Consider the following 20,819-nt stretch of genomic DNA (forward strand, 5'->3'; position numbering starts at 1 on the left):
GCGTGTTTACAAAAAAAACTGTCCCCCTTCTGAGCTTGACCTCCCATTTCTACTGGCTGCATAATAGCGGAGGTTGAAGCTCGGTGTGGGCCCTACTTCAGACGTGCGTCGAGCCTGAAGGTCGGAGTGCTGCGTGTGCGTGTGTCTGATCCACTGTAGGCTACTGAGGCGGCATCAGCTTGAGGAAGGCATTTCTCTTTACCCCGACAAACCTTCAGGGGGCTTTTAGCATTTGTTCAGTCTGCAGTCTCTGGAAAACATCTGATTCATTTTTTAACCAGTCCCAGATGCGCCAGTGTGAGAGTGTGTGTGCATGAGCGCGGCAGTGTGAGCCTGTCAGTGCGAGAGAAATTTGGGAGAATATCTGCTGTCTGTAGAAGGGGAGGGAAACAAGAACCGTGTGGATTTTTTTAAAAATATATCTTTTTAGGTATGAACGCAGATACGTGCGTCTCATACTGCGATATGACATCGATGGATTCATATTATAGTACATCTACTGCGCAAAGTAGAGATCACCAAGCGAACCCTTTCAGGACTTTCCCAACCACTGAAACAAAATACAGTCCCGCGTTCATTCCGGGTAAAGGGCAGGCTTACGGAGAGAAGTCCAGGAGTCCTTTCCAGCCGGACTGCCAGTCACTGGATGGCGCTGAGGAGGGCACCTTCAACAAATACCAGCTCTTCATGCAGCGACCGACCTGCAAAACTCCCCCGGAAGGCAGCAAGCTGCACCCGGACAGCACACACAACGGGACGCTCATCTCCTGCTATGGTGAGTGCGCACAAGACAAAGTGCGATTTCTGCAGGGAATATATGTGTTGGCCAGAAATTTAACGGAAATGCGAGGCAGGACCGGACATTTGCAAGCAATAAGTGCAATTTATAGTATTGTCTAACACACGGTGTGAAAATAAGCTGTCAAAGTAGAGCAGAGAGGAGGAGAAAGTGTGCGCATTAGTGTGCCATAAGTTCGTTTGTTGAACCCATCAGCCTGACTGGAGAAGCCGAGGTATGAAAAGAAAACACATTTTGAAAAACAGACCTATTTTCTTTGAGCATAACTGGTTCTGACTCAGGAATATAACCTTCACATTAAAGCCCTTAAATCCGGATAATTGCAGAAAAAGTAAATATTAGAAGTAGGCTGATTTTTTTTTTTTTACAAGTCTAGTGAGATTAAAGGATTTTAGGTACTTGTACATCTGCAAGGTGACTTATAATTAATGCATCAAACCTCTGGGTTTTATTTTGATTTAATGAGGCGCTTTGACCAAAGGCAGTTTGGTATTTTTGTGCCTTTAAATCGACTTTTTGTCCGTTTTTTGCGCACTGACGCTACAAAATAAAAGCACTAACGCAGAATTTTGTTTCCTGTGTCTGTCACTGCATCGCTGGACTGGCGAGCCCGCAGCACCGCTGTGACTATTCTCACTCAACTACAACTGCAGCATGTTATCGTCAACAATAAATTATCTTGATCGCTGACAAATAAACTCAACTCGTGGAATATTGCTGTTATTATTATTATTTGGGGCACTTTGAGACCTGTCTGCGTTACGCGGAACCCTCAGCCTTACAGCCTATGAAACATAAGGCCTAATTTTTGGAGAATTTTTTGGATGTGCAGGGCCTATAATTTTCTTTCCAGCAAGTCCTGCTTATTCTGTGAGAGTAAACACAAAAGGGCAAATTCTTCTTTTTTCAGGTGTCTTTGTTAATATTAATTAATCCATTTGATGGAGGTTTATAAGCCAAAAGCAATGCTTAGTTTATGTCCCTTAATTGTCCGTGTAGTCAACTTCGTACCAAATGCATTTAAATAGCGTTTATAATGAAAGCTTTACAGTTTTGCGACAATCGACAATTCTGGAGCCACGCTTAAGGTCGGCAAAAGAAAAGGTTCTGCTTTTATTAAAATCAAAACAGACAACTTTATTAAGCCGATGAATCCGATTCAAATTATTCCGAGTAACAAAAGGTCAAAAGGGCAATAGGGTGAAAAAAGTAACAGACAGTAATCTTAAATATTTTTATGTCATATCTCTATAATATTCTACATCAAAAATCAGATTTTGGTGAACACTGAGGCAGACCGGTTGGCGTCAATTCCAGATGTTTACCACAGTGATATAGACGAAAACATCTGTTGGGATCACAGCTAAAACTAAGTGAATCGAGTCCTTTGCAGCAATCCATCCTAAATGCATCTAATGCAGTTCTCACTGAAGTTCAGAAAAGTTCCAAAATTTGAGATCTAAAAACTGCTCATTACACATAATGAATAAAAGTGCTTTGGTCTAATTCTGCTCTGCGTGATCTGCGAGGAGGAGACCGGCAGTATACATTTTTGTATAACCACCATCACACAGCCACAAAGTGCAAAGTGTTCTTTTTTGTTCTGAGAAAAAAAAAAATGGTGTCACTCTTCACTTTAGTCTGAACTGTCACCTTTTCTGCCTCCAACATTTTCAGCACCCCTGCACTGAACTAAATCGACTTGGCAAGTGCATTGACAGAATCATTTAAACACCATCATTAAATGCAACATTGCCTCCCTTGAGGAGAGCTGTGCAATGTTAATATTGAAAATGTTGCAGCCAGATGAAGGCATCGTGGCTCTGGGGAGGATACTTTGGGGACTTGCCAAAGCCTCAGGCGTCAACAGGGTTGTGCTGTTATGTGTGGTCCTCAATGGGAGATATATTGCTCAATACTGATGCTTTATCTCCATCATGATGACAAAACTGTCTTGTCCCCAAAGGGAATTTTGAATGTGGTAACTTCAGCTACGGCTCTAAAGCTGTTTATGGCAAATCTCTATGTCATTCTGAAGATTTTACATGAAATTGTTTTCATACATCAAAACACCCAAAAGAGAGGCAACCAGCTAGGCCATCTCTTTTAGATATGTATTAAAACTGCCATTTTTTAAATATACATAAAGTGCAAAGAACTGGAATTTTATATTATCGTGGAATGTATTTAATAACTGCTCCATAATATCCACATTTCTTCTTTTAAATTTACACCTTTGATTTAGGAGATCCAAAACCCCTGAAACACCTTTACATTCACATGATTTCAGTGCAGCTCAGTACAATTCATCTGAGAAAATTGTAAAGTTATAGAAATCTAAGAAATATTTTAAAATCCAATTTAAATATTAATCAAAATATTTCAAGCTTTTTTTAAATTTTATTTTACTTTATTAAAAAATAACATCCAGGTTCAGGTGGTGTGGATATACTCTTAAATCTTGTTTATTAATAATACAACGTTGTCTCATAAACCACGTGTGTAGAAAAAGCAGAAAACAACCCTGACTCAGCAAGCATGAATCAACATGCAGCCGTGCACAGTAGTGGCTCCGATCGGTGGGACTGTTCATTCTAAGCCTACGTTAATCAGGTAGACTGTCCTGCAGTGAAGACAGGGATGGAGCCGACTACCTGCTCACATGGCGATGAATGAAATAAAAATCCCTGGAGCTGATCGAGAGCTGAGGAATGCAGGTCAGCGCCGCAGGAGAGGGCCGCATTAATGCAAGGCAGATGTGCATTACTGGATCCTATAGTTATTATTCATACTCCCCAAACATCAGATCTCCGAAGCTACAGAGAGTCCCCAAGATGACAAAGTGGGACTGGTTTACATAACCCTGTCTCAACAATACCTTGTACAAATAAGCAAGGAGTCAGAAACAGACATGGAGATTGGGTAATGATTTGAGAGACTCGAGAGAAATGAGAGGGTTTCCAGGAAAGCGGCACATGTGTGGGAACGACTGTTTACGTGCACAGCACTTTATTGAACTCACTGTTTAATTTTAATTAATTTCAGTTTTTTGCCTTTGATAGGGGCTGCTCGCTTCAGAGAGGAGATCATATTGTTTCATGAACATAAAGCAATCATTAGAGTATTCTCACTCAGTATTTATAAAATGAAAGTAAGGCTTAAAGGTGGCAATCAGAGAGACACTAGTATTGTGGTAATACTAGTACAACTCGGGCTAAAGGCTCATATCCTTTTCGCCTCTTCACAAAATAACCAAAGCAAATTATACACTCCGAAAGTACAACAATTGTCAATCTTTGTACTTTTAAACAACCCCTCCTCCTCCTCAGTGGGACATTGAGCATCCTGTGATATGTAAAACATTTTCTCAGCATATGAAAACCAAAACACAAGCTCAAAAAGTCCTGGCAGCTCTTTAAAAGCGTCCTGTCAAAATACAGTATTCTAAGTACGCATTAAAAGGCTTGGGGAAGTGATGTCACAGGATACACATGTGCTGATGACTAACACATTGTGTTGATTTTAGCAAAAACGCGAGCGCCAGAGTGACACCTGTGATCGTACCAGCATGCTTCTGCGAACCAGAATAAATTCGAATACGTAATGAGTGAATGCTTGGAAGCAGTGGCTCATATAAATGTGTGACTCGGGACGCAAAGGAGCAGCAACTGGCCCGCCATGAAAAGAAATATACATCCATATAGCTTTGGCAACCCGAGATCTTGTACTGTGGGGTGTTGTTTTTCTCAATGTCAAGTTCCTGCTTGTATCTGTTCCTGCATTCACTCTTTCTGCTGTGTTTTGCTGCTTTTATGCTTAAACATTCAGTCATCCCTCTTGCAGGCGAAGGTAACACACATACCAAAAATAAAGCGACTGACTCGGGCCAGCTGGCACACACTGTGGGGCCTGTTGTGCTGAGTCTGGCTCTGTGGCTTCACCTTTACTACTTTCATCAGTTAAATCCGACTCTAATCTAACCTCTGCAGGGTTGTTGAACAATGCGAACATATGGCCGCGCAGGACTGTAGTGTGATCAAAAAGAGACATGGGAATGGCAAGAATTTGCTTGCCACTGTGATCTACTAGAAGAGAGGGATTTTGTAATGACCAACCTAATTGTAATGTTGCAGCATTGCCACATTACATTGCCAATAAATAACATTTGCCAAGAGTGGCAAATGTTATTTATCTTAATGCTTAATATGCAGTTTATATACAGTTCAAACACGTGAATGTTTTTCTCAAGATTCTCCACGTTTAAGAAAGACACTTGTGTTCTTCTTCCACTAGTTTCCCCTCAAACGACCTTAACCCCACAACTATTTTTTGCGCATTTTGATATGAGACAGTGAGCGACCCAGCCCAAGGTAATATGACAGCAGTGAGGTTTAACAGAAAGACCTTTTCTGTTTCCCAGGGAATCTGCATTCTTGCATGAGCCGCTGGCATCGATCTCTCCTCAGGAACATCTGGGAGCCTCCCTTCCACTGAGGAAACAACAGTCAACATCAGGTCTTAGAGCGCGGTGCAGAAAAAAAATAATCCGGGCCGAAGCATGTCTGCGAGCCGACATTAACTGTAAATTAATAGTCACCTGTTGACAACCAAACCTGAAGGAATATTTGACTTTATTTGGTGGAGTGCTGCTGTCAGCTCCGAATGCTTTGAGAGAACATTTCAGAGCACTTTGTTTAAAAGCATTCCCTTCCCTATTTAGTGTTTGGTCATTAACCCTTCCCCAGGTTACTAATTTATAGTGTTTCTTTTATTTGGCTTCACTTGACCCTCCCTGTCCCGTTCCATAAAAACCGAGAGGGTGCCCTGTTGCTTTACAACCAGTTAAATTACACTTTGATGTTTTCTCTCTGTTTTCAGCAGTGATTAAATTGCTGACCCTAGTAAACATCTGACCTCGGCTAAATGAAGAGGTCTGCAGCTTGTCACAGAGAAACTGGCACATTGCGCAGATGGTGCGTTCACATATACGTTGCTGAATGCTCAAACTAGAACAACTGTCAAAAACACATTCCTGTGAATGCCAAAAAAATTTGGAGCCAGCGCAGTGGAATCTTGGCTCCCAAAAGAAAGCAGTGTGTGATGGCTGTGTTCTCCGGAGCAGCGTGCAGAAGAGACAGCTCAGCATGCGGGAAAACTGAAAGATGCTTGTGGGAAAGGATTCTGTGTGGTTAGCGTGACAGAGAGAAAAGGGATGAGTTTGGCATACTAGACAGACAAAAGATGTTGATTATTGCAGATTCCAGTGTAAAATATGGTGGTAAAAGACTGGGTTAAGCTCAGAGACTTAAAGGGAGAGTTCAGCGTGGGAAAATCCCTGATTAAGTCTCTTCTTGGATCTGATGGATGAGACAGTTATTAACACTTATAGGGATGTATGCTGTAGCCAGTTAACTAACTGTAGACTAGTAACTAGTTAAGCCCAAAATACATCTATAAATAGATTTCAGGAAGAGCAAAATACAGCCAGGTGATCAAAACTGACTCGCAACAGTCTCAATTTCTCCTGCAAAATCGCCAAAGAACAACGAAAGAACAACAAACAAAGTTAAGGAATCTTGAGGCAAATGATTGCAAATAGTCAATACTGCTTTATGGGATTTCCAGTGCAATATACTGCAGTATAACAACATCAAATCCCAACCTAAATGAATGGAGAGAGACTCATAACCACAGTTTAAACAGTGTAAGGGGCATAAAAACACACCACTCAGATCTGATGAAATCTGTTTAGATGAGTGACTTTGCCTCAAAAAAATGTTCCCCTTTAACATTATACTTCCACCACGCTTGAGCAAAGTTTTACCACATTATGGATGAATTTACAACCCAGTCCTGAGTGCTGACACAATCACTGTCACTCGGTTATCCCATCAGAGTGCTGAAAATGGGATATGAGACACAGCATGCCACCACACAACTGAAAGGGTCATGAAAGTTAAATGTGTGTGTGCATCAGTGCAATAAAACTGGATTGAAATATATGTTTCTGGGTTCAGCTGATATAAAGCACGTAGCTCAGGATGGCTCTTTGGATGCAAGGGCAGGACAAAGCCCCTCTTTGGTAGTATCTTTGGCAAATTCCCCTATATATTTCTATTCAGGATTCTTTGATTGTCATACCCTACAATGTTTCTGTTAAAGGGCATGTTTTTTGGATCTATGCACAAAGAACTGAAAATGACAAAGTTTTTACCAGACACAGTCCTGTGACAAATTAAGTTCACCCTTACTGCTTCCATGGGAATTAAGAGGGTAAGTAGGAGCCAGGCACTGCTAATCAAATGCATTTGAATAATTGATCATTAGCAAATGTGACCACCTCTCTAAAAGTAGAAGTTTTAGCACTTTGCTGGTTTGGAGCATTCAGATGTGTGTTAACACAATGTTATCATTACTGTCCCAGAAAATCCACTCCAAGGTCAGAGACAAGAGCGACATTTCAAACTCTACAGTCCTCACTGAGCATGTTAGATGTTAAAGTTCAAGGCAGTACAATTAGAAAAAGACAGAATAAGTATGGCTTGTTTGGAAAGTTACTCTTCTCTCTAAAAGAAAAATTTAAAAAATGGCAGTACGGCTTAGGTTTGCACAGTTGTATCTAAACAAACCACGAGAACTTAGTGACCTTTAAGCAGAGGAGGCCAAAGTGGAGATGTCTGGCTATAATGCACAGTGCCACGTTTGGTGAAAAGAAAATGCAGCAGATCCACACAAACACCTCATACCAATTGTCAAGCATGGTGGTGGGGGGTTGATGATTTGGGCTTGTTTGGCAGCTACAGGACCTGGGCACCTAGGATCACTGAGTCGACCAGTGAACTCCTTTGTATACAAAAGTATTCTAGAGTCAAATGTGAGACCATCTGTCCAAAAGCTATAAGTTGGGCAAAACTGGGGTATGCAAACAGACAATGATCCTAAGCACAGCAGCAGATCTAAAGCAAAATGAGTGAAAAAGAAAAGAATAAAGGTGTTACAATGGCCCAGTATAAGCCCGACCTCAACGTAATTGAAATGCTCCAGAAACCAAAGAGACCTTAAGTTCTTGCTACAAACCTCAAGGCCAGCAAACCTCAGTAAAATGAAGCAACCTTATAAAGAAGAGTGGGCCAAGATTCCTCCACAATGATGTGAGACATTTGGTAAAGTCATACAGAACACAATTATTTCAAGTTATTGCGGGTGAAGGTGGTTCTACAAGCTACTGAATCATGGGGTGTACTTAGTTTTCCTCTTTTACATGACTATATGTTATATATATGTTACTTCCTGGTGGAATTTTTTAGTGACAGGCAAGCAATTTACCTCATCTTTCCAGTCCTTATGCCTTTAGCAGGCTGCTCACGGTAGCCTCACATTTAGTTACGGTTATGGGATTGGCATTGATCAGTGGATCCAATGTCTGGATAAGAAAAGAAATATGTGTATTTAACAAAATGTTAAATCATTTTTTTAATTGCACTGACAAATTGGAGTACCTCCCACACTCCATCCTACCCTTTTCCCATCTCCTCATCTGTGTGCAGCTGCAGTCTCACAGGATATGTGCCCCTTGCTCAGGGGCATAACTGGATTTTCTCTCACAGATGCAAATGCCAGACAGGAACCTGGAGTTGACCTGTCTTACTTTACTAACACTAGAGCCATGCTCCTGCCCAGAGGCAGAATAAAATGACTGTACGTAGCTCGAGGATACGAGGCCAGCTCAGGGGTTGGTAATGTCAGAATATAGGCCTGCATGGAGACTGTAAAAAGATCTGACAGGTAGGCCACTGCTGTATGAGGACATGAACTCCAGTTGGGCAACGCTGTGTTGTTCCATTAGTGTTTCAGCCCATGTAGGTCTGAGCCAGAAAGCAGGGAAGGGCTGCAGCAGTTCTGAGGGGATGACTATTGACATCTCATTGTGGGACACACAAGCCCAAAGCGTACTAATCCATGAAAACAAACATGCTTGTTGCAGACAACCACCGCCTAACTTCATCACCCTAAAAATATTCAGTCATCTTGTTAACCACTAAAAAACAAGACTCTGTGACTCACTGTGTGTCAAAAGGTGTCAACTCTTTCAGTGAGGTAACTTTCTAAGAATGACACACAGCGATTACTGACGTTACTCAGAAGAAAAATGCAACATAACAAAAGCAAATGCATGCATACAAGCCCATAACTTTCAATCATTTGGCACTTCCTAACTCTGAGAAAAATTCTGTTGGATTAAAGTAATGGTGGTGTTGCACAACACTCACAAGTCTGTTTATATGGAGGAGACCATTATGCGCTGGTTTCAGACCAATACAGTTAGGACAGGGCACTCTCCATGCCCATTTGCAGGAAAGGCAAACAGAGGCTGACCGAGCACACTGTTCTCACTGGCCTGCAACCAGAGCCCTTCTGCTTATTTATTCACACGGCTGTTTGTTTATTGAAGGAGAAGGGACAGCTTTCTTCATCTCTTAAAAGGAAACAAAAAGCCAGCATGTGCTGACAGGAACAGAGCAAGGTCTGTAACAAAATGGATGCACTGAAAATTGAAGGTGACAAACACAATGTTGTTTACATCTCAGGGGGAAGGCCGTGGGGTAAGCGTGGTTGCCCCCATACACAAGGCCCGCCATACACACGGCCCGAGACGCACAGGATTTTGTGTGGCTCGGATTTCAGGTGGCGTGATTGAGAGATGTGAGGGGAGAAGGGCTCGAGGGTTGTGTCGCAGGTCACACCAATGCGTCGTGACATATCTTTCAAACTTTCTTTCCTGCTGCACACAGACGAGGCCTTTGAACCTTAAAATAAAACATCACAGAGATGATGTGTGCTTAAAGTAAATGTCATTTGGCGGGGATGCTGTAATGTGACGATGAGCAGACACTCTTGGTGGCTTGAATGTGATCATTCAGCCACATTTTAAAGACACGTTGCTCTAATGAATGTTCTAACTGTAAACGTGGGACTATTACTGAGAACACATGGCGGTTTTTATTCATCTGTGAGATGGTCAGAAAGATAACTGTCTGTTTATTATTACACAAATGAACTGATTTCACAGTAAAGCCACACTTTAGTCAATTTTGAGAATGTTTTCTAAGTTGTTAACACCTTATAATACGAACAGCGACCAAGGGTGTAATTGATATTTAATCAAATGGAATTTCAGCACATTTCATTTAAACTTACAAGGCAATTATATTTACATACAAATACTTAAAGGTTGGTACTCTAGAAAGAAAGGGGGTAACAAGTTAGGTTTTTACAGGAAAAAAGAAATAATTATACTGTCGTGTGTGAGTAATTTTAAGAACTACGTAAATATCGTTAAAACTTTGCACTTTTTGGGTTGCATTATGGAGTTACTTAATCTTGTCTTTTTATATCTTTATATTTCTACATTGTTATTTAAAAGTCCTAATGATGGTGAGCATCATGGTTCATAATTTTGTATTATTTAATTGTCCTTCTCTTGTAATTAAAAGGCAAGGTACCTACCTTTAAGTATTTATATATAAATATAATGACACTGTAGTTTAAATAAAAATACACTGAGATTCCATTTAATTACAGGGGAATTACACCTTTAGTTGTGGGTATAGTTATAAAGTATTACCTTCATCTTTTAATGCTTCACCCAAACGCTTGTATTTTCACATTTTAAATTCCACATTAAAGTTTTGAGCAGTAACAGGAAGCCACAGAAGGAGTACTTGAGCGATTTAGTGCTTGAGAGCATTTTGAACTAAAAAAGAACGTATAAAATTTGTGTGGTGCCCCTTTAAAAGAACAAACTGTTAAAAATAAACGTTTTGACCTCTTCTTTACTTTTCTTATCTCCAAAATACAGGAAAGGACAGCAGCAGCCTGACAGAGTCTGAGTTGCCCCAGAGCGTCGACCCTCCTGGGATGGAAAGCAGCTACCTGAACCTAAAGGACACTGGAGTGAAGGGGCAGAGCGAGCGCCCGGGGTCGGACCTTTCTAGCCCACTGGAAAAAAGCGAGGCCGAGAGCAACAAAGGCAAGAAGAGGCGCAATCGCACTACGTTCACCAGCTACCAGCTGGAGGAGCTGGAGAAGGTTTTCCAGAAGACACACTACCCTGATGTATATGCCCGTGAGCAGCTGGCACTCAGGACAGACCTGACAGAGGCCCGTGTACAGGTGAGGATGAAGTCAAAACAGAGGGTTACGCTTGAAAAGCACCTTTCTGCATTGACATAAGCTAAGAAGTCCTTTATTTATAAGAGAAAATGAATCTCTGTCATCTAATCAAAATATCACCAGATTTTATTTATGTCATCGAAACAAATTACTGTAATACACAATTAATCTACTTTATGACATATCCCCGTGTTGTTGTTGTTCCTATATCAATCACAAAAATGTTGATCCAGGATCAAGATTGCAGCTGACCAAAACTATCACTAGCAACTTGATAATATATTTATTATATTGTATACATTAATTAATAAAAACAGTTGTAATGCTTGTCCCAGAAGAGACTTTTATATGAACAAAATCATTTCTTTTCGTTTTCCTCGACAGTCCAAAGCAACATCACAACAGTGTGATTGGTTAGTTGCACTTTTGGACAAACATAATTATGATGATGTAAGAACAACACCAGCATAGAGATGTCAGACAGACTGGGTCACATGCATACCCCCCCACTCAGAGTCATGGTTCAGGGAAAAACAAACAAACAAACATTAGGTGTTTTGATTCTATTGGCACTGTAATAAAACATATGGTTTAGGAATGAGCATGATCGTGTTAAAGACAATGTTGCATTGCGAGTGGGAAATTAACAACTGTCTGTCCACTGGAGAACTTTGAGACTTTAATACAAACATATGTCATTTCCGTGCACTTGCTGAAGCAGCTGATGGTGTCCTTCTGTCTTGTTAAGACAGTTTCCATGAGTACAGTTGTTTGCACGCTGATAATCATTGGGGGAACTGACAGGGAAGGCTGAGAGTTACAAAGACTGTTCCTAGCATTAGACAGCAAAGCCTATTGTTCTCCATCTGTCTTTGTGCCTGCCAGTTTTAGATCAGAGTGGGATGGAGGAGACTTAGGGAATACGCTGCTCTTAGCACTTACACGGTGTAGACTCTGGAAAGGGTCAGAGGCCAAGGGTTTCTCCCCACACCGCCATGTTTAAACTACTTCGCTGCACAGCTCTGGAGGCAACGAGGGAAAACACATGGAACACCATCAAAGCTATTTTGGCATGGATATAAAAAACACTTTGAGATGCCAGTTTCAATTTCCACACATAGTCCGAGACATAGTCAGGGACAGAGAACCGGGCCTGGTCCTTGTGGTGGTACAGTAAAATAAGTACATTCATGTTGCATTCACACAGACCCATCTATGCCCCAGATGAATATAATTAACGTCTTCATCTGACAGGCACACTGTAGACTCTGTTGAGTCACTGTGAGGTTTGACCCATACTTCTAAAATAAAACCCTAAATATGCACGCAATCAAGACTAAACCCCACAATTTCAACTGAAGGTACATTGAGACAAAGTCCAGGGATATCCAATTGTTGAATACCAAGGGGCACTCGATGCTCGGAAAGCTATCGAGAATCCTTTTCATCTGCAAAACAACAGCAATTGAAATCCAGAATACAGATGTTTTCTGCCAAATTGCTAGTGTCAAGGTCCTACGGTTTCATCCTCAGTTTTGATGTTGAATGTCTTCATAAAATCAGGCTGCAGCTTTCCAATAACACAATCTGTGACTTCTGGTGCCATTACTTTCTTTAGAAGCAATTAGCTCAGAGTCTCGTGACTTGAACTTCACCATACGGCCTACTTTTTATTGAGGAGGAGGCTGTACGTGATTGACTGCTGAGGCAGTCTATCAATTGCAGTGGTCCTAGATGACAGAGATGAGGTGAGACGGCTGGACTTCAAAGCTGCTTTTGGAGTTGTGGACTCTGCCCTCCCTTTCTCCCTCTTCCTTTCTCTCTGCCTGCTGGCTCTGGAGCATAAATAAAGCTCTTTAATGGCTCTGTAAGCTGCATTTCGCTGTCAGCGTCTTTAGCAATTACTGTATCACCGCCAAGCTATTTGAGCTCCAAGACCACTGAGCCACCTTCCTTGCAGATGTCTGCTAAAATAAAATAAACAGGAGTCGTGAGTGTGTGTAGTTGGTAAATAGCATCATTTTGGGTTTTATATATTATTAACCACTGGTGTTCATCATGACAAACAATTAAGACAATTTATGTTAATTGGAAAACTGCTTGCACAAAGACAGCAGTGACCAGTTTCTCAAGAACTGCATGAATTTATAAGTCAGGGACTATGAGAGATGGAGCAGCAAGGGACACATCTGACTCCACAATGTTCCCCGAATTATCTCTCTGCCAAACTATTTGGCAGGGGTCTTGTTCCTACTGCCGTTCAAAGGAAAAGCTACGTAGAGCAAACTCTCTGTGAAACATTACACACTCAGAAACCAAGACAAGGGAAATATATGTGCTCAGAAACTGTTTATGAAAAAGCTTCCAGTAAGTGCTTGAGAGGGTCCAGGTTAAAATACTGCATTTTTTGGAGAGCAACTTTGAAATGTGAGTATAACATGGTATGCAAATGTGTGTGATTCTGTGTGTATGTGTGTGCACGCCTGGTCCACTGCTCTTGTCTGCACGCCTCTCAAAGGTCAGAGGGGTTAGCTGCGGAAAGCCGAGGGCTTAGGCATCAGGAAATTAAACATGAAATGAAAACAAGCTCCAGTTTGAACATTCTCCCATCTCACTTTCCAATATCCCCACTTCCCCTCACTGACTTAAAACGGAGGGAGGAGAGAGACATGGAGAGAGGGGTCGGAGTTGGGGGCGGGGTGGCGAGGGACAGAAGAGCCTGAGCTTCAACACAGGAGTGGGAGTACAATAACGGCGCTGGGTGACTGACAGCAGAGCTTTGAAATATGCGATTTTTAAATATTTTTGATAACAATCTAAGACCAGAATCAAGAAGGTCATTCATCAGGCTCTGTTGCTATTCTGACAACATTTCCTCAAAGAGTTTTATAAATATTTAAATGAAATGTGACTATTTTCATAATACAGGTAACCAAAAATTAAGGCTAGTTTACAAAGACGGAGGGAAGGGCAGTACGACTCTGATGGTTGATCCAGTAGATGCTCTTGTCCTGCATGTATCTAAATATTATAAAAATCCAGGAAGTCTAGCTACATATCATGTGGTGCCAGCACAGTATGAAAACTGAATGAGGCATCTCTATTTGTCAAAATCACAATTAAAATTAAAAACTTAGGTTTGCTGAGAAAGAAACACGTATTTTTCGTGCAGGGCCCTGAAAAATTCTTGAAGAGTCTGAAATGGCTTTAGAATATAAGTAAGTTTACATTGTGATTAACTGTTTACAATGTACCTGGCTTGTACCAATCACTGTTGTATCAATAGACTGTTACATTTACTATAAAACTAAATGAGGGTACCGTGGACATCATAAAGACCTTGTGGTTTACCTGTGGCGAGTTAGTAAATGGACAAACTTATACGCCATCTTTCAAACTTTGCCAGAATTGCATATATCTGGAGGAAAATTGAGTCCTTGAGCTGGTAATACATTAATCACATTAGTAACATATCTTTGTAGAACTGAGGCTGTAATGAAACTTAATGTTGCTGTTTTCATGTTGGGGCTTATATTTGGAAACTTGTGATATTATGAGCTTGTGCAACCAAAGAGCCACCAAAGGAAAGGCATGACAAATCTTAAACAATAATAGATCCCAAATCCTCAGGAGGAGTATAAAATAGACCCACAAACCTACTTCCAAACATATGATATAATTCAAAGGGCTCCAACCCCTCACCTTGACATTGGGGTTCAGTCACAACCTCACATATCAGCTTACCACTCAGTAAGGGTGAGCTGTTCTCTAATCTCACCAGCTGACCCAAAGAATGTCGGAGTCAGACGAGACTTCTTTACGTCAGTTTCTTGCAAAAATACAGACATATGGATATGTTATTCACTTTGACTTTGCTAGGAGGTCAATGCATCTAAAAAAATGAGACGATGAGTTTGCAGGTTAGGGTGCTTATAGGTGGTCTTATCTCATATGTTTAAAGTCAAGTCCTTACTATAAGAAAATCAGCATTTTGCAAATATGCATTTGTACGACAGTGCTCAATTCTGCCACCAAACTTTATTGTTGACTGAGAGAAATGGCCAGAGACAAGAGTGGGGATTTGAAGGGGATGACTGAAGGGAAATTGCATGTCAGGGACTGTGAAAACCACAAGCTGATTGGGCTGGGAATCAGCCCAACAATCCAAGTCCTAACCCTTGTGTCAAACCGAGGCTGCCCTCTCTTTTCTCTTTGAAGAAGTTTCCCCCTTCTCTCCAGGGAGGATAAGATTCAAACAACCAACAAATAGATACAGATAAACATGTGGAGACTCCCAGTAACCCCCTCTGCTTTTTCTATTCTCTCGCAAGGAGATGTGAGAAAATTCTACAGAAAAAAAGTTTAACGAAAGATGCAGTTGCTGTGATAATCTGTATGGTTTAATCTGTATCTGTTGACTATTTTGAAACATACAGTACTGTATAAAAGTCTTGGACTACCCTTTATTTCCTTATATTTTGCTTCCAAGGCGCCAGACTTTCTCAGAAGTTTTTAAAATGGTCTAAGGTTTTGTTTGGACATTGGCTCTTTTTTCTCTCTCATTTTCAGTCCAATCTTTCTAACTGACCATTTTTAGATGAATGTTTTTTCTTGTTTGTTAACCCAGCTAACAGTGACTTATGCATCACTCAAATATAAAAAAAGCATCTAACTCAAGGGATATGGGGACTCAAGGGAACTCAAGGGAACCAGTGTTGTATGTAAAACGCATCTTAGTAAAGAATCACTTTTAAATTTTATCTTTAGGCACTTTTTTACTAGCCAACTGTTACAAAAGCGCATCATTTGTTCATATTTATTTTATTGAATCTACAAAAAATGCCAAAGATAACACACCATGGCAGAAGAAGTGGCAAGTCTATCAAAAGGTCAGGTCCTTAAAAAATAGGGGGGGAAATCCAGCAAATACCTGACACAGGACATGTGAGATCCGTCCATCTACTGTTTTACTGGAACCACATCAGAAATTGCCTGAGTGGAGGGGTGGCTGTCAAGAAGTCATTCTGAAGGTAGAGAAACAGGGAGAAAAGGCAGAGGTATGCCACATTACACAAGAACTGGACTGAAAATCAGTGACAACAGCTCTTCTGGAGTGATGAAGGTAGATTTTATATTTCTGGTTGTCGATATGTACGGAGAAAGTGAAGAGAGAGGTAGTGCAGCCTCCTGTACAATACAATGGAGGCTCTGTCATGGCTTGGAGCTGCATTTCAGCCCATGGTGTCAAGGACCCAGTGAGATTTTGATGCAATATCGTCTGGAAAGCATCTCATTGGCAGCAGCTTCAACATCACAATGATCACAAACATACTGACAATGCAGTAAAACTATACCTGGATAGAAAAAAAATACACTGTAGAACACTACTGCTTATGTAATGGCTTCCCCAGAGCCCAGACCTCAAAATCTTCACAGAGAATAGAACAAAAGACCGCTAACACCCAAAAAAGACCTTTAAATGTCCTTCAAGAAGCCTGAAGAACTATTCCCACAGACCGCTTAAAGAAACTACACGCAAGTTTGCCTGAGAGAGTTCGGGTTGTGTTGAAGAATAAATGTGTTCATGCCTATGCCAAATAAAACAGTACTTTTGCAAAGTACTGTTTTATTTGCTAATCATCTTCTTTTCATTTTAGTTCCCAAAACAATAGGACACACAACTGGGCTACATAAAACAGAATAGTACTAAGTTTGCAACTTAATATTATTTTCATTGTTTGTTATTAGAACAAATGAATTCTTCATTTATTAAAACATTAATTATTTTACCAGGTAGTTGTATGTGTGTAATCAATATCTAGTATCTATTTTTCCTTATTTTTATCCACACTCATCAATATCGTGTAACCCTAGATAAGGAAGAAACCTTTGGAAGAGCAAAAGTGATGAGATTTGTCTTCCAGTATGTAGAACATCATGAATTTCTACAGTGTATTAGGCATCACATCAATTAACACTAAGATTTTAGGGGGGAAATGTTCTTGGGGAGTTCTTTTAGGCTTCAGCCTTCATAGCCATCTTCTACTTTGCAGTCATGGAGAAGTGGACTAAGCAGCCTGCACTTGGTCTGTCAGTAGGTTCCCGAAAGCTCAACCCTCTGAGAAGTAGCAAGTCTACAAATCTGAAGAGCAGTAGTCATTTCATGTGCTACAAACAATGCTCAGTAAAGCTAATGATGAATATACACACATACATATACTCTATGCTCATATATACAGTATATAAGATAAGATAAGATAAGATAAGATAAGATAAGATAAGATAAGATAAGATAACCTTTATTAGTCCCACACGTGGGAAATTTGTTTTGTCACAGCAGGAAGTGGACAGTGCAAAAGTTATGAGGCAAAAATTAGAATACAATAAGAATAAATACAGTACACAACTGTACAGAATAGAATAAAATAAAATACTATATACAGTAGAATAAAATAAAATAAATATACAATAAGATAAAAATAGAATACAAATACAAATACTATATACAACTGAGTAAAAATACAACGATGACAGAAAGGATTATTGCACTTAGTATTATTGCATATGTATGGATGTGTGTGCTTGATCAATTAAAGTCTTTATTATGGAGTCTGACAGCAGTGGGGAGGAAAGACCTGCGAAATCTCTCCGTCCCACACCGTGGGTGCCGCAGTCTCCCACTGAAGGAGCTGCTCAGTGCTGTCACAGTCTGCTGCATGGGGTGGGAGATGTTGTCCATCAGGGATGACAGCTTAGCCGCCGTTCTCCTGTCACTCACCACCTCCACTGGGTCCAGAGGGCATCCTAGAACAGAGCTGGCCCTTCGGATCACCCTGTTCAGTCTCTTCCTGTCCCCAGCAGAGATGCTGCCGCCCCAGCAGACCACGCCATAAAAGATAGCAGAAGCCACAACAGAGTCATAGAATTTCTTCAGGAGTGGGCCCTCCACTCCAAACGACCTGAGTCTCCGCAGCAGGTACAGCCTGCTCTGCCCTTTCCTGTAGAGGGCGTCTGAGTTATGAGTCCAGTCCAGTCTATTGTTCAGATGAACACCAAGGTACCTGTAGCTGTCCACAGCCTCAATGTCCATACCTTGGATGTTCAGTGGTTGCAGTGGAGAATGCTTGTGCCTGCGGAAGTCTACCACCAGTTCCTTGGTTTTACTGGCGTTGATCTGGAGGTAGTTCAGCTGGCACCAGTCCACAAAGTCTTGGGTCAGACCTCTGTACTCCTTGTCGTCCCCATCAGTGATGAGGCCGACTATTGCAGAGTCATCAGAGAACTTCTGCAGGAAGCACTGGGTGGAATTGTGGGAGAAGTCTGCAGTGTAGATGGTGAAGAGGAACGGAGCCAGAACCGTTCCCTGTGGGGCCCCCGTACTGCAGACGACCCTGTCCGACACACAGCCCTGAGTCCTCACATACTGTGGTCGGTCGGTGAGGTAGTCCAGGATCCAGGTAGTGAGGTGATGGTCCACTCCAGAGTTCACCAGCTTGTCCTTTAGAACCGAGGGAAGAATGGTGTTGAAGGCACTGGAGAAATCAAAGAACATGATTCTCACAGTGCTTCCAGCGGTCTCCAGGTGAGCGAGGGAACGATGTAGGAGGTGATATATATATATATATGTCCTGGTCAAAAGTTCAACATTTGTTCCATGGATTATACAGAGGATTCCCCACTGGATCCCACTGTGCTGACATGTGGGAGAGAGCACACCTTTCTCAGAGTGATTTATGCACGGCTACAGGCCCAGATGTGGATCTGTCGACGCGGGCAGCCTGAAGGGAGGCAGACGTCTGTGTATCAAAGGGAGGAGCTGAAACATGCAGCACCAGGGGAGACTCACCATTTTCACATCAATAGCTCAGTGTGGACGGCACTTTAAAGACACGTCAAGTCTTAAAATCGGGTCTCGGACTTTCATGTGCGGGAGAATTTATTTGCTTCACTGTCCTCATTTTATGTGGTCTTTTACTTTGTCTTTCTTAGCAAGAAGATGGCCCAGTTTTCTGTGGGAAAAACTAAAGCACTCTGTGTACTTTTTAGGAGCTTTAATGGCCTCGTTTAAGAAGGATATTCACATTTCTGTTTGATAGTGTTTGGTCTCTATTTGGTTAGAGGTATTTTCCTGATAGTCTGTTTTCTTCGCAGGTGTGGTTCCAGAACCGCAGAGCCAAGTGGAGGAAGAGAGAGCGTTTTGGCCAGATGCAACAGGTCCGCACGCACTTCTCCACAGCTTACGAGCTGCCGTTGCTCACTCGACCTGAGAACTATGCACAGGTAAATGTTCAGTCCTCAGTGGTGTGCACATTACAGATACACCTGATGGCAGATATCAGAATTGCAGTTAGGAAGTGTGAAATTTGCTCTCTCTTAACGTTTCTTCGGTCTAAGTGTTAAATTTGAGGGCTTCTACTATTAACAGCAGCTGATGTGGCAAAAAAATCAAATCAAATCAAAAATAATTCTGTGCAGGTGACTATTCCCTCGGGATGAATAAAGTATTCTGATTCTGATTCTGATTACTATGGCGGGACTAATATTTTTCATGTGTTCATTTGAAACAACAGTTATTATGAAAATATCTCCTCCTTTTCTTCTCCAGATCCAGAACCCTTCATGGATAGGGAGCAGCAGCGGGGCATCTCCGGTGCCCGGTTGTGTCGTGCCTTGTGACTCTATGCCCTCCTGCATGCCCCCTCACCCTCACGGTCCTGGAGGCGTCTCTGACTTCCTGGGTGTACCAAGTCCAGGAAGCAGCCACATGGGACAGACTCATATGGGCAGTCTGTTTGGGGGCGCTGGGATCGGTGGGGGAATCAATGGCTATGATCTCAATGTTGATCCAGATCGAAAGTCCTCCAGCATAGCTGCGCTGCGTATGAAGGCCAAGGAACACAGTGCAGCCATCTCCTGGGCTACATGATGTTCCAGCCCGATCCCAACCTGCCCCCATAAGGCCCCTGCCCCGGAGCAGCCGTCAGCAAGCACTATGGGGGGAGGAGGCGAGCACTAATGATAACACAGGTCAAATGAACAGGGAGAGACTGTGGAGATAACAGAGGCCACCGCAGCTGCCGATGCAACCAAGACAACTGTGTCTATGATAATCAGCAGATGCTGAAAGTGAGAGACAAGCAGAGGTGTGACTTAGATGAGAATATCACCTAGATGTTCATTCTTGATTCCTTGATCTCTCAGGTCTCATGCAACTATGGTGTTTACACCCCAATAAACCGTTTAACATGACGCTGTTTTCAGTAAAATTCAGCAAACCCAAACCTGGTTTTATTAATGTCCTCATAGCCTTATAGCCTATAATGCCAAGTACGGTATCGTCATTTAAAGAGCAGATCTTGATTCACATCATTTGCCTTCTTCATCCTATCTTTTATACCGACCATCCCACCACACACCATTCTGTTCCACTGCATAAACCAGTTCATTTCTGTACATTTCACTAGTATGTTGTTGGGAGTTTATTTCCCTGCAGAGAAGGGCAGAGTAAGTGAACAGAGTCTAACTGAGCGAGAGCAGACATGGCCTGCCAATTGAGTCTGGGTGGAGGGCAGGGCTTGGATTGGCAGCAATTTCAAATGAAGTTGTCATTTCCCTCCCAGGGTTCCCTCCACAGGTTCAACTAATAGGCTCAGGCTTCAGGTTACAGGAAATGGTGTCTCCATTGGCACAGGAATGCACAGCAGCAACCTTCAACACCAGCTTACCACGCCAGCTCTAATCAGCAACCAGCAGGAATAGACACAGTTAATTAGCATCAAAATGAGCCTTTCTGCCCTGTGAAAGCTGCAGTACATCACAGTCTACATGGTGAGGACATACGGCACAC

The 20,819-nt window shown here is 41.8% G+C and overlaps 1 protein-coding gene across 1 annotated transcript; it reads left to right on the plus strand.

The window, feature by feature from the left end:
* The first annotated feature begins 432 nt into the window (after positions 1-432).
* Positions 433-20,383, plus strand: alx4b (ALX homeobox 4b). The gene is made up of 4 exons (XM_085462167.1): positions 433-775; positions 10,659-10,972; positions 19,124-19,252; positions 19,578-20,383. The coding sequence occupies exons 1-4, from the start codon at positions 433-435 to the stop codon at positions 19,896-19,898; spliced, it is 1,107 nt and encodes a 368-aa protein (XP_085318293.1). The 3' UTR covers positions 19,899-20,383.
* The last annotated feature ends 436 nt before the right edge of the window (positions 20,384-20,819 follow it).

This window comes from Copadichromis virginalis, linkage group LG7 (genome assembly GCF_057382275.1).
Source record: "Copadichromis virginalis isolate Kocher_CV1m ecotype Utaka linkage group LG7, C_Virginalis_male_GT1.1, whole genome shotgun sequence".
Lineage (NCBI taxonomy): Eukaryota > Metazoa > Chordata > Actinopteri > Cichliformes > Cichlidae > Copadichromis > Copadichromis virginalis.

Excerpts from the sequence above, each read along its gene's own strand:
- alx4b (XM_085462167.1), top strand. The coding sequence starts at position 433 with ATGAACGCAGATACGTGCGTCTCATACTGCGATATGACATCGATGGAT. Across the intron at positions 776-10,658 it reads GACGCTCATCTCCTGCTATG|GAAAGGACAGCAGCAGCCTG; the intron begins GTGAGTGCGCAC and ends TCCAAAATACAG. Across the intron at positions 10,973-19,123 it reads TGACAGAGGCCCGTGTACAG|GTGTGGTTCCAGAACCGCAG; the intron begins GTGAGGATGAAG and ends TTTTCTTCGCAG.